We start from the raw sequence: 13,139 nt of genomic DNA, 5'->3' as shown, positions 1-13,139 counted from the left end.
AAAAGGGAATGAATGACAAGAAAAATCATCATATCTTTGGCAGCCATTTGGGCAAAATCTGTACATGATAAGCAAAAACTAAATACACATTTGAAATCAGCATTAAAAAAACAGTTCAGAATCATTATTTACTTCATTTAAAAATGCAGACTTGTGTAACTTATAGACCCACATCATGGAAATTTCTAAAATATAATCCCAAAATATAATTAATAAAAAATTTCTTAATATAAATACAATTCATTCATTATTTTGTGTCATTACTGTTTTAATAAGAAATGTTTAAAGAAATTTAATGAAAATACTTAACAAAAATTAATAAAGAGCAATAAAAATTCAGTCATTAGTTGGAATATTTCATGTGAAATATATGTTTGGTGAATACTAGTTACGACATTGATGTTTCACTGGAAATTAGTGAGTTTTAAGCCTTAGAATTAGTTCATTAATAATTCGGCACCCTTAATGCTCAAAATCGTTTCAGATGTTTATCAACACCTTGTGACTTAGACTCCAGTTTCTACAAAAAAGTGGGGTTTAGAGATATTACCACATGTAATTTGGAAATTGTCATATAATGTAGCACTACAAATCCTAACCAACGAGATGGTTACTGCTGGAGTGTCTTTAATTGTAGGTTTCTGCATCAGAGTTGACCTGAGGTTTAATTATTTAAAGGCTCCTACTGACAGTGCCTCTGCATAGGCTTTCAAACTGCTAAAAATAGCAGTCTCATCTTTACATATTGCAGTATCAGTTTATTTATGTATAGTGTTTAGTTTCTGTTGTTTATTAACATTATTATTATTATATTTGTTTTTGTTTCAATTAATTTAGAACTGGAGGTGGTCTTAGGTGAGTTGGTACTAAAAGGAAGGCATTCTCCCTTGACTTTGTTCCTTCATAACTTTCTGAAAAATGAATATTTTTTAATAAAATTTTCTACAAACATGTTCCTGATGGTGTAGATTATGATTATACCACAATATAATCATCATCTACACCATCAAAAATGTATCTCTGGAAAATTTCATTAAAAAATAAGCATTTTTTAAAAAGTTATGAAGAAGCAGAGTTAGTAGGATTGAGCACATACCATAAAGCAAAGCAAATGATAAAATCCATTGATCAGCAATAATTGATTGAATTATTTATATTGAATAACTGGTTCTGATACTTTTTGCTGTCAAATTTCAAGTCTAAATTTCTGAGAGGCTGGTTTGTCCTCTATGTGCTCTATCAACTTACTAAATAGAACAAACAAATCTCTTTCCAATTACATCCTTAAAAAGTAAGGCCCCATTCTATAACATGGTGCTAGGATGCACCATGTCTGAAATAAGATAGGAAGGTCACTATTGGAATACCTTTCATCAAAACTGACCTGAGATTAAACATAAAGCTATTTAGGTATTGTAGTATTTCCTCTTGGATTCGAAACTGTGCTGTACCTTCAGTTTGTAAAGATATTGTTTTTAGGTGTAGATATCACTTGCAGTTAAGAAGTTCGCTTCTAACTACATGGTTTCAGGTTCAGTCCCACTGCATGACACCTTGGGTAAGTATCTTCAACTACAGTTCCAGGCTGACTAAAGCCTCGTGAGTGGATTTGGTAGACAAAAACAGAAAAGACTCATATACATATATTTATATATGTGTGTGTGTGTTTGTGTCTCCTTGTCTTGACATCATGAGATAGTTGTAAATGAGTGTTCCTATTATGCAAATGATGTCATCTGGGAAACAAACAATGGATGTGTGATATTAATGACCTTCTTGGGGTCATTTGTAGTGTATATAAAGTGAAATTGTTTCAGCCAAGAATCAAAAAAAAACTTGCATTTTCTGCTTTGAAGTATGGTAACACTTGCCTACTTTTCTGCCAAAACAGTCATTCAAAAATGGTCCTGGGTCTAAACGACAAAATTGAGTTATTCTCAAGGTTAATGTTCACCCATATGCCATATACTACCAGTACCTCTATTTAATCCAATTCCACTATAGCTAAAATCATGAGGATATCTTATTACATCTTATAAATGGAATACTTCATTTATAATGGAGTGCTATAAATATTCCGTTACTTTAGTGACTGATTAAAACAATTGGTGCTTAGCTAAAGTGTTTAGTAAGTTTTCAAGAAAACAAAATTAAATAGAAACTAGATATAATTTCCTTTTACTTAGAATTGTAATTACTTTGTAGATACTCAGTCTAGGTCATCTCTCCTTCAGAGTGGTACTCATGAAAGAAGTGTTCTTCAAGGCTAGTACCATTTAGGTGTATATTGTACATCTCATTGTTAGAACAAAATGTCTTCCCTGACTGCTGGAAGAGATTAAGAAATGTAGTTTAAACTATTTATAGATGCTATGATACTCCTATTCTATCAGTGATTCAGTTAACTAAGCTAACTTTTGAATGTTGACCTTGAGATGGATAAATCTGTCTTATATTTTTTTTTTTTTTTAATTTTCTCTGCAGATTCTCATCTCAAAGGACAATGCTTCTAAAAACTATTTGCCAAAATTGTTCCAAAAGAGTTTCCTTGCAATTCCTTGGCCTTCTTTACAAATCGTCGTCTGTTTCTACTTTGTGTTTCAAAGAATTTCACAACCAACTAAAGAAAACTGTTGGTTTTCAAATATCTTCCCTCCATCAGTACTTACCATTTTATCAGAATCAAAACAATTTGGTCCAAGGAAAAAATCAAAAAGTTCAGTTCCTGAAAAAAAGTTATTCTTCCCTCCAAGAAGATAAATATACCCCAGTTTTTCAACATCAAGAAACTGAAAATGAGCATTTTTATAATTATTTATCTCACAACCAAGAATATCAGTCGTTCTTTTTACCTCGGGTATATATCAAACATTGTAGTCAAAACCAAACTACAGACTTGAATGATTTTCTTCATAACTTTCAGACATATTCTCCAACACAGATCCTTGATAAATTCCACAATTTATCAAAATTCTCAGCAGAAACGCGTCATAAGTTATTCACAAATAAAATATTTCTTGAAATTTGTCGACTTCTGATTGACCAACTGCCAAAATGGAATACTGAGCAATTATTTCATTATATGAACATTATAATTCATTTTGAATTCCGGTCCAGCTCAACAAAGCAACAACAAAAGATTGGTGTCCAAATGGCTAAGGTCATTGATAACCAATGTGTATTACATTCAAAGGATTTTACTTTAAAGCAATTCTTTCAAGCAAATGATTTCTTTTTTTTACTCCATTATTATAGAACATGTAAGTTCAAGCATACATTTTTTGGAATTATTGAAGACCGGTTATTAAACAAGCATGAAATAGTTCTCAGTTTGTTCTATGCCAATCTTGCCCGCCAAATGCCTTTGGAAATTACTGTTCAAATACTTCAATGTCTACCTTCAATTTCAGAAAGTCTCTCTATTGAAGAAACTGCAATTATTTGTCTTGGATTTTTCAAAACCAAAAAACAAATACGTAACTCAGATTTTCTTGAAGCCTCTGCAAAAAAACTTAATGAAAGTCTTGAACAAGCTGATTCATTGACTGTAGCTTCAATATTTAAAGGTTTCCAAATATCTTGTTCAAAGTCTATAGATAAAACTATGTTGCCATTATTCCATGAGCTGGATGACCTGATAAATCCCATCTCTAAACACCTCCATCAATACACTTACTCAACATTCATGCACATCATACTTTTTTTCCACAACATTCATTTTGTCAGTGATGAATTTTTAGCAAATGTAAAAAATCGACTTAATTTTGAAGAGTTTTTCAAGTATAGATTGAAAGATATCACAAAAATCTGCTTTTCTGTAGCCAATCTTGAACCTGTTTTAGGACCAATTCCTGAGTTTTGGGATAAGATACTACAGGAACTGGAGTCTGGAAAGCGAAAGAATGAAATTTTGCAACACCCTCAATGTTTGTTAAATATTTTAGTCGCCATGACATTTCTAGATCTTTATCCCTTCCAACTCATTGACTTTATCTTCCAACCTAAAATGCTGGAACAAATTCATGATTTACGAAAAAGTAAGGATTCCTTTCATTTTTGTCATATTTACCTTTTTATATCTGCTATTTGTGTTTTTGAGGTTTGTAAATTAGTTCCAGGTAAAAGAAATATCTTTTAGAAATTCTCTGTTAAGTTGTCTGATGGGTTATTGAAAAAACTAATTTGAAAAAGAATCTGTAACATGAACAAACAAAGCATAATTAAATGAAATTAACAACACAAACATGGTTCTGTGATTAAGAAGTTTACTTCCTGGTGGTATGATTTTTGATTCACTCCCACTACATGGCACCTTGGACAAATGTCTTGTACTATAGCCTTTAGCCAACCAAATCCTTGTGAGTGGAGTTGGTTGATAGAAAGTAAAAGAAGCCTGTCATGTGTGTTCTTGTCTTGATATTTCATGTAGATTGTAACCAAATCGTCACCAACATACAAGCAGTATCATTTGTGAAAATGTGTCCAGCCATCATGCTGTTTGTGCTCAAAAGTCTAGGGAAAATATTATGTTGCATGAAAACAAGTGATAGCTGTGACTGGAAGTTACTGTGTGTATATGTATGTGTGAGTGTCTATATATATATATATATATATATATATATATATATATATATATAAGGGGGTTGTATGATAGTGCATAGAGTAATATATTATTCAAAAGAATTCCAACTCTCTGTTTTTTATGTTTTATTTATATTCTTATAATATTAATGTAGGATATAGAATATGGAATATATAGTATATATAGTGTAATGAAATGAAGAATTGAATGTCTTATTGAATAAATGAAATATTAAATATTAAAGGACTAGTATACTTTCTTGCTTTCTAGCAGTCTTCAAGGTCCCATGTGACAGGAATGTTTCAATTGTGAGTGTGTATATATATATATATATATATATATATATATATATATATATATAAAAATGTGTGTGTGTCTATATACATATGTATATATATATATATATATATATATATATATATATATGCGTATGTATAAAAAAAGAGAGGGATGTGTGTGTGTGTGTATATATATATATATGTGTGTGTATATATATATATATATATATATATATATATATATATATATATATATATATATTATAGCCTGACCAAAGCCTTGTGGGTGGATTTTATACATGGAAACTGAAAGAAGACTGTCGTATATTTGTGTCTGTGTTTGTACCCCCACCATTGCCTAATAATTGATGTTGCTGTGTTTACATTCACATAACTTAGCAATTCAGCAAAAGACACTGATAGAATAAATACTTGGCTTACAAAGAATAAATCCTGTAGTCGATTTGTTTGACCAATAGTGGTGCTCCAGTCATGTGACTGAAACAAGTAAAGCAATAAAAAACTATGCCATTTTATTCCCGAGCAAGGCCAGGCGTCTCTGCTAGTCTAAGATATTCTAAACATGACCATCCAATCTTTATCAACTTCAGGGATTACATTGTCTAATGTATCCTTTATTTAAGATGGTAGTGTGTTGTGATTTGTGGCAGATTTGGTTGCTATTTCTAGCAGGTCAAGCAGCCACATAGGCAGAGAGTAGGAATGCATGCCAATAGGCAAAAAATGACTTAAGCCTGAGAACCAAAACATTAAATTGATATATAAGTTACTTAACTATGAATCTGTAAGGATTTATTATTTCTCTCACTATCAATGTGGTCCCTCCCTGTTCCCGTTTTGTACACATTTCCTTCTTGCCATCAGTATTAATAAGGTTCTCCCAATTTCCTGATATAGAGACTCTCTCATTAGTTTGCAATGTTGATGCGTTTGTGCTTGTTGTCTCACTGCTCTACAAGAGTATCTTTTGTACTTTCTCAGCACAAAGACTTGACTTACGCCGTGAACTGTTTCATTTAAGTGAAAGTGTCAAACTAGAACGGCCCAACTATACAGGACCGCTTCTGCCAGACAATTTTCTCAGCACTTTATCAAAGGTAAGACCAATAATCTGCTACATTTTATTCTTCAATGTGTCAGACTTTTTACAGTATGTTTGCTACTAATTTTTGTCAGTATCTTTATATTTATCCATTCAGTTTTTTACTCTTTTATGTCCATTTTCTCTCTTTGCATCTGTTTATTCAGAGCAACTGTTTATTCTACTGGATGCTCAGGCAAACAAAAGAGCCTCAGTAGTTGTTCAACCTTCAAGAAATAACAGTTAAATTCCTTTCAAATCACACCCTATTTATTATCTTAAAATAGAAAATATGTTAGATAGCTTTATCTCAGATATAATGTTTGAAAATAAGATGGATCAGTCATGGCTAGAACGTCTTCGATCATAGGCCTGCTCAGTTCAGGCTGTCCTGGGGCTAAATAACACAAAGGAGATTGGTAGCCCTTTCTAAAAGGGCAGGAGTTGAATCCAACTTTTGTCTTTCTCAGGGCACCTTGCACCTTGACATCACAGCTATTGTGTCTCTATTTTTGATTATGAAATTGCTTTCTTATGATAGCAATTAATTCTAAGCCTTAATGAATTTTTCAGAATCATGAAGTGTTTTGTAAACTACCTGACCTGAAATCTCCAGATTTGTCACACCGAGAAAGTCTACTTTTAAAGTTTCTTAAACAACTTGATACTCTAATTAATGATAACGAGAAGTACCAAATTGTTTGCTTCTTGCCTCATTTTCAAACTGCAGGTAAGCATACTTTCACTACTTTATTTCCTTTTAGCTTTTGGTACTCTTTTTTATGAGCATGTTTTACAGAGTCCTAAAGTTGAAGATATTTTAATCCCTTAGTATTCAAACTGGCCATACCAAGCCCAAATACTCTACCTGTTTTAGGTTTATACTGACCGTATCTGGCCTCTCATACCTACTCTACATTGTCATTCTAAAAACAAACAATTACAGCATTGAAATCTCAAAGCTACTAGATAATGCATGATTAATTCAAAACAAAGTGAATAAACAAACATCACATTTGACAGAGTAATTTGCAGGGTAAAAGGTTAAGGTACCCTTGGAGTGAACTACTGTGGGGAAAATACAACAAACTGTTAGATGCTTTTGTGTTAATAATCTAATATCATAGAAACCACACTTTAAAAATAAGATATTAACCCTTTTGTTGCCATACATCAGTGAAAATACACTGTCTTTGTTACAATTAATTTAGAAAATAATGAAGAATTTAGTTAATCACTGTTACATTTTGTCATTGGAGAATAACTTCTCCTTTCAGATGAATATATTCATAACATACTCAATTCATTAAGATATGTCTCAAAGTCCTCTTACTCTAATGAATCAAATGTGTTATAAGCCCACATTTGTCTGAAAGAAGAAGTTGTTCACCATTGAAGAAATACAACAGCAATTAACATATTCCTGAGTGAATCTTCCAGAAGACATATTTAATATTGAATAATGTCTCTGTGAATCTTAAAGAATTTCTCAAAATAGCTTATTGTTGATTGGTGGTAAGTTCCTGGTGGATTTCCAGATGGAATTGTTTCACCTAACTTTATTAGTGCTCTACAAGCTGTGGGAGATTTCTTTTTTTTTTTTCTTTTTACCATTTTTTTATTGGTTTTTCTCTAGTTAAGATCTTGGGGGTGTGAAAAGGTCTCTGAGACTGATGATGAGAAGTTATTCCTCAGATCCCATATATTTGCCAAATGTTTCCAACATAGTTAACTCTACTAAAGGCACTCAAGAACCAGATTGCGAACCTATCAGTATAAACAGACATTGGGTTAATTCTGCTACTCCAAAAACAAAAAAAAAGACTGTCCTTTCAGCAGCCTTCCAAACATTTCTGTCAACAGAATTTCATTCTTAAGGCTTTAATCATTCCCAACATTTAAGTGAATGATGTTTTCCCAAATTGCCACATACTTGGATTGAACTCAAAACCACATAGATACAAGCAAACTTCTTAATCACTCACCCATGTTTGTCTTGATCTGTTAGAAATAACCACCAAACTTTCCTCCAATCACATACCCTTCTGTCTTGAAAAAAAGTAGTCTGAACCCATCCCCAAGTTCACATTGGAAAACAGTCCTGGTTATACTTGGTTGAAAAACAAAACGAAAAATAAAACAATAAATAAATATTAATAATAATAATGATAATACCCAGGATTGTCACAAGTGGAACATTTTTGACTGCAGGTTTGGGATTGATCATCATCAACAAGAAGTAATATTAAACAATATTTGAATAATTCAGCATTGATTATCCATTGGTGTCTATTCAAGTCTGAACTACTAATAAACATGTCTGCATCTGTATATTATGATGTCTGATTATTTTGAGACACTGAAGACAGCCAGCAAATAAATAAAAAAATGTCATAAGGATTTAGAAACTACAAGAGAACATGAAATAAAAGTCCAAAGCTGGGTTCTTTTTAACCCATTATTTACATGCTATTTTTTATAACTTATCTACTTCAAGCTCCAATGTTCCAGAATAGAATTAAAGACAAAAGGGCATTTAGTAGTCTGAACCCATCCCCACACTTCTAATTATCAATACTCTTTTGCTTTACTTTACTTTAGAGAACCTTATTTTCAACAACCCCTTAAAGTCAATAGACTCAAAATCATTCACTTCCATTGTAATTAATACTGAAATGTTTTGTGTGTTTTCAGACATAGAGATGCAGATTGGTCATGATGGCAAACTTCTACCTCTCTATCAGTGGGTTTTAAATGGTTTTAAATCTGTTAATAAAACTAATGACCTAAATAAAACCACAACAGCTCTGAACAGCCTCCTTTTGCAGATGGTTGGGTTTTCTTCTTCTGTTCAAAGGTACAAGATTCTTTGTCATCTCATTTTATTATTATTATTATTATTATTGCATTCATCATAATTATGGCCTTGCTGGAGCACCAATTCAAATGTGATTCCCCAGCATGGCCATAATCCAATGACTGGAGCAAGTAAAAGATTAAAGAAGGCTGTGATTTGGCAGTGTCAGCTAAAATGTTTGGCTACCTTTGTTCCAGTTGTTTGAGCTCTTGAGTTCCAATTCCAATTATTAGGTTAATAAATATCAATCAAATACTGGGGCTAATTTATTTAATGAATCCCTCCCCTCAAAATTTTTGGTCTTGTGCCTAATTTAGAAATCATTAGTGTTCATCACCATCATCATCACTTAATGTCCATGTTTCATGGTTGCATGAGTTGGATGGTTTGACAAGATCTGATCAGTTCAAAGACCATATTTTGCTCCAATATATGTCTTTTGGCATCATTTCTATGGCTGGCTGCCCTTTCTAATGCCAGCCACTTTACAGCATGTACTAGGTGCTTTTTTTGTGGTACCAACACTACTGAGGTCATCATGCAGCCTGCAACATTAAGATCCCATTTGACTGAGTAGGACTTATACTAAGAGGTGAGAGGTTAAAGTATGAAAGAAGGGGCCAGAACAGAACCAGTTTCTTTCTGTAGAGGAGCTACTTGGCTACTTATATTAGTAACCAGGGTGGAAGTGGAGAGATAAAATAGTGGTGGTGAGGTGTCGAGGTGGATTCTAAAAAGGTGAGTAGAAGTGAGTGCTGACAGGAGAACAGGATGTGTAAATAGGAAGTTGATTTCTTAATATCATTTTATTCTAGAGTTTACTAATTCCGTGGCTCAGTCAACTTAATGAATATTGTATTTATTTGCAGAGTGGCTCTCTTAGTGTTGGGCCCAAATGCTTTTTGTCGGTTTCACAGTAACAACGAAGTATCCTATGTTCTGACAGGCCTTCACAAAGCTAGAATTCGCCAGTTGAAGATAAAAGGTTTCAAAGTTATTGAGGTAAGTTTTGAACTGGCATTTATTAGCAGAATTGGTTGACCTTTGGACAAAATGTCTTGTGATACTTCATTTTAGTAATTTATGTTCTGGTTTCAAATCCTGCCAAGATCAACTCGCATTTGAAAGTGTTTTCATAAAGTAAGAACCCATCAAGTACTGTCATGACTGTTCTCTCTCTCACAATATTTGTAACCTTGTGCCTGAGACAGAAATTAATGTTTTTATGGTGTGGAAAGTTCAACTGAGAGACAGGTGACAAGGAAGAGACAAGAGAGGAAGTACAACTTGTAAGGAACAAAATGTTCATTCTGATTTAATAAGTTGTTTTATGATGACATTGTCTACAAAAGACCTTCTTTGTCAGATAAGAATGTATTGATCCAATTAATTCTGTTACTAATTTAACTTATCTATAAACTGGATTGATATTTGCAGCCAAGGAGGAAGGGATGGGTGTGAGAGTAGTTGACTGATATTTGCAGACAACTTGATGTTAGTTAAATTGTCAGGAGCTAATCTTCAAATAGATTTACCAAATAGGTTTACTACTGGGCATTGTACAGCAAGAATGGAAATCACTGTTGCATAGACTTAGACATTGGTCCTCTCAAGAAAGCCTATCCAGTGCACTTTGCATGTTAATGGAGCTACAGTGAAGCAGGTGGAGAAGTTCGAGTGTCTCGGAGCCATTTTCATGAGTGAGAGAAGCCAGGAAGTTGAATTGATGCAAGGATTACTGATACCAGTACAATAATCTTCCTGCTTCAGTCACCAGAAGAAGGGAAGTGAAAGAGTCAAATTTGCTTCTTTCATTTCAATTTTGGTGTCTCTGTTGATCTATGCCCAAGACCTTTAGGCTTGTGACCAAAAGAATAAATCATCATCATCACCATCATCATTGTCATTTAACGTCCGTTTTCCATGCTGGCATGGGTTGTACAGTTTCACTGAGGACTGGTGAGCCAGAAGGCTGCACCAGGCTCAATCTGATCCGGCATAGTTTCTACAGCTGGACGCCTTTCCTAACGCCAACCACTCCGAGAGTGTAGTGGCTGCTTTTACGTGCCACCAGCATGGGGGCTTGTCATGCGGTGCTGGCAACGACCACACTCAAAAGGTGTTTTTTACATGCTACCTGCACAGCAGCCAGCGCAGCGGCACTGGCAATGATCATGCTCGAATGTTGTTTTTCATGTGCCACCGGCATGGGAGCCAATCTATGGCCCTGGCAACGATCACGCTTGGATGTGCTTTTAACATTCCACTGGCATGAGTGCCAATCAGGCGGTACTGTCATTGGCCATGTCAGCAATTTTGATTTGATTTCGCTTGCCTCAATAGGTCTTCACAAGCAAAGTTTATTGTCCAATGAATGAGCGGTATTCATAAGTGGGCTGGTTACACCCACTGGCATATCATCATTTATATCTACCTTCCATGCTGGTAAAATCAGGAAGATAAGTATACAGAGCTTAGAGATCAGTATTACTGGCATTACTTCTCATTAAATTCTCCTCATACATCAATACAAATTAAATCTCCACTTTCTATTGATTAAACAGTTATTCATTTTCTATCCATAGGTTCCCTTCTTTGAAATCAGTGAAGGCAATAATAAGGTGTATAGCAAACTAACAACAGCACTTTCAGAACTGACTCACTAAATACCAAGAAATAGGTTCTACAAACTTTGCTTCACCTGGAAAGAGCCCCCTCAAAAAAAAAACTGTTTCTTTGAGCATTGTAAGTTATAATTCTTTATCTGTTTTTCAGCCAACAGAGTAACTACCTAATCAATTTACAATTCAGTGATTGGGTGAATAGCCAGTCATTAAACATTTGTTTTCCACCAAACTGGAAATAATTCTTCATTAAAAACAATTCCAAGATTATGTAACATGTAATGAAAAAAATGTGGTAACTGTTTTCTAAATTTTATTTAACCCAATTGTTTAGTTACAGTTCAAAATATTATATTGTTATATGTGTTATTATCTAGCGTTGACTACTTCTAATTACAAGTATGGAAACCCACACTTATACACATTTAATGATAGTAACATTACATTAATTATAAATTAAAGTGGACTGAAAACATAGCTTTGGAAATATCCCTGCATCTGTTTGGGAAAATGTGAGAGTTAGAGTGGCTAAGATGGACAAAGCTTGTTTTGCAATCACTTAGTTGTAGGTTCAATTTCACCATACAGATCCTTAGACAAATATCTTTCACTCCAGCCTTGGATCAGGCCAAGCTTTGTGGTTGAAGTTGTACATAAACCTGTCAGATGGACTATTCTTGAGTGATAGTCTTGTTTAATACTGTTCAATGCATCTATTTTTTTTACTACAGATTTAGAGTGTAATTGCATTTTTTTTTTCTATTCAATAACTGATAGATTTCTAGCTATTACAAGTTTGATTGTTATCATCTCAATATTTTATTGTTTGTGTAGTAAGCTGCAAAATTCTTACATTCTCTCACTTTCCTGTAATTCAGACCACCTCATGGTCCAAGCAGATAAAATGGAAAAAGTGTTGCCTCAGAGGATGGCTAGGGTGATGTGCTGGAATAGCCACTCTGACTAACAGGGCTTGCACTTGCAGATAGCGGTCAGCAGGGATGTGGTGCAGGGGCTAAGGATGCTGGAAATTTCCACTGTCACAGGCTCAACTATAAACTTGTCAGCAACCAGTACTGTGATATATTTTTATTATAGCCACACAGGGCTTAATACAGAAAATAGACAAAATACAATGTAGAGCTTTTCTTGGAGGGGGGGGGGGGTAATTTCGATCAAAAGGGATCGCGGAAAAAAAAATGGAGGGGATTGCGATCAAAAGGGATCGCAGGGGAAAAAAATGGGGGGGGGGCAGCCGATCAATAGGGATTGTGTATCACAGTCAATGTAAAAAAAAAAGGGGAACAGGTTAGGTTTATCCGTGGAGAGAAAAGACCACGGTCACCTCAGGCTTTTTTTTTTTTAAAAAGGTACATGAAAGTAAGTACCTTCTCTCTTTTTGTCTCTTTTTGTTACAAGTTTATGCTTAAAATGGTGTCGTCTTTCATACTTACCATTTTTGCCACATTTACCCATCTTTTATTGAAACTTTCATTCGACAATTTCCTCTCTATCCTCATCCTCTTTTTCAAGTGGTACTTGAAAAAGTTGACGAGGGACTGACCAGAGAGGAAAGTGTTTGTTTGTAAACCTTTCAAACGCGTCCACCACACGCATTCTTTCGCCATAGATATCAGTGTTACGAAAACCGTTTTTCCTTCCCATTTAAAGGAAGGTGGCAGAACAATATTCACAA

At 34.0% G+C, this 13,139-nt stretch overlaps 1 protein-coding gene across 4 annotated transcripts in view; it reads left to right on the top strand.

The window, feature by feature from the left end:
* LOC106875904 (non-canonical pre-mRNAs endonuclease FASTKD5, mitochondrial) overlaps positions 1-13,139 on the top strand; it is a 16,230-nt gene extending 3,091 nt beyond the window's left edge. Inside the window, exons 2-7 of one of the 4 annotated variants that reach the window (XM_014924221.3) lie at positions 2,485-4,037; positions 5,863-5,978; positions 6,536-6,692; positions 8,657-8,819; positions 9,689-9,821; positions 11,405-13,139. In XM_014924221.3, the coding sequence (XP_014779707.1) occupies positions 2,504-4,037; positions 5,863-5,978; positions 6,536-6,692; positions 8,657-8,819; positions 9,689-9,821; positions 11,405-11,485 (2,184 nt within the window). In that variant the 5' untranslated portion in view covers positions 2,485-2,503 and the 3' untranslated portion in view covers positions 11,486-13,139. The remainder of the gene's footprint in view (positions 1-2,484; positions 4,038-5,862; positions 5,979-6,535; positions 6,693-8,656; positions 8,820-9,688; positions 9,822-11,404) is intronic. The other 3 variants (XM_014924220.3, XM_089358789.1, XM_089358788.1) reach the window with 3 other exon arrangements.

This window comes from Octopus bimaculoides, chromosome 10 (genome assembly GCF_046866305.1).
Source record: "Octopus bimaculoides isolate indiv1 chromosome 10, ASM4686630v1, whole genome shotgun sequence".
NCBI lineage: Eukaryota > Metazoa > Mollusca > Cephalopoda > Octopoda > Octopodidae > Octopus > Octopus bimaculoides.
This window is presented reverse-complemented; position numbering and strand designations above follow the sequence as displayed.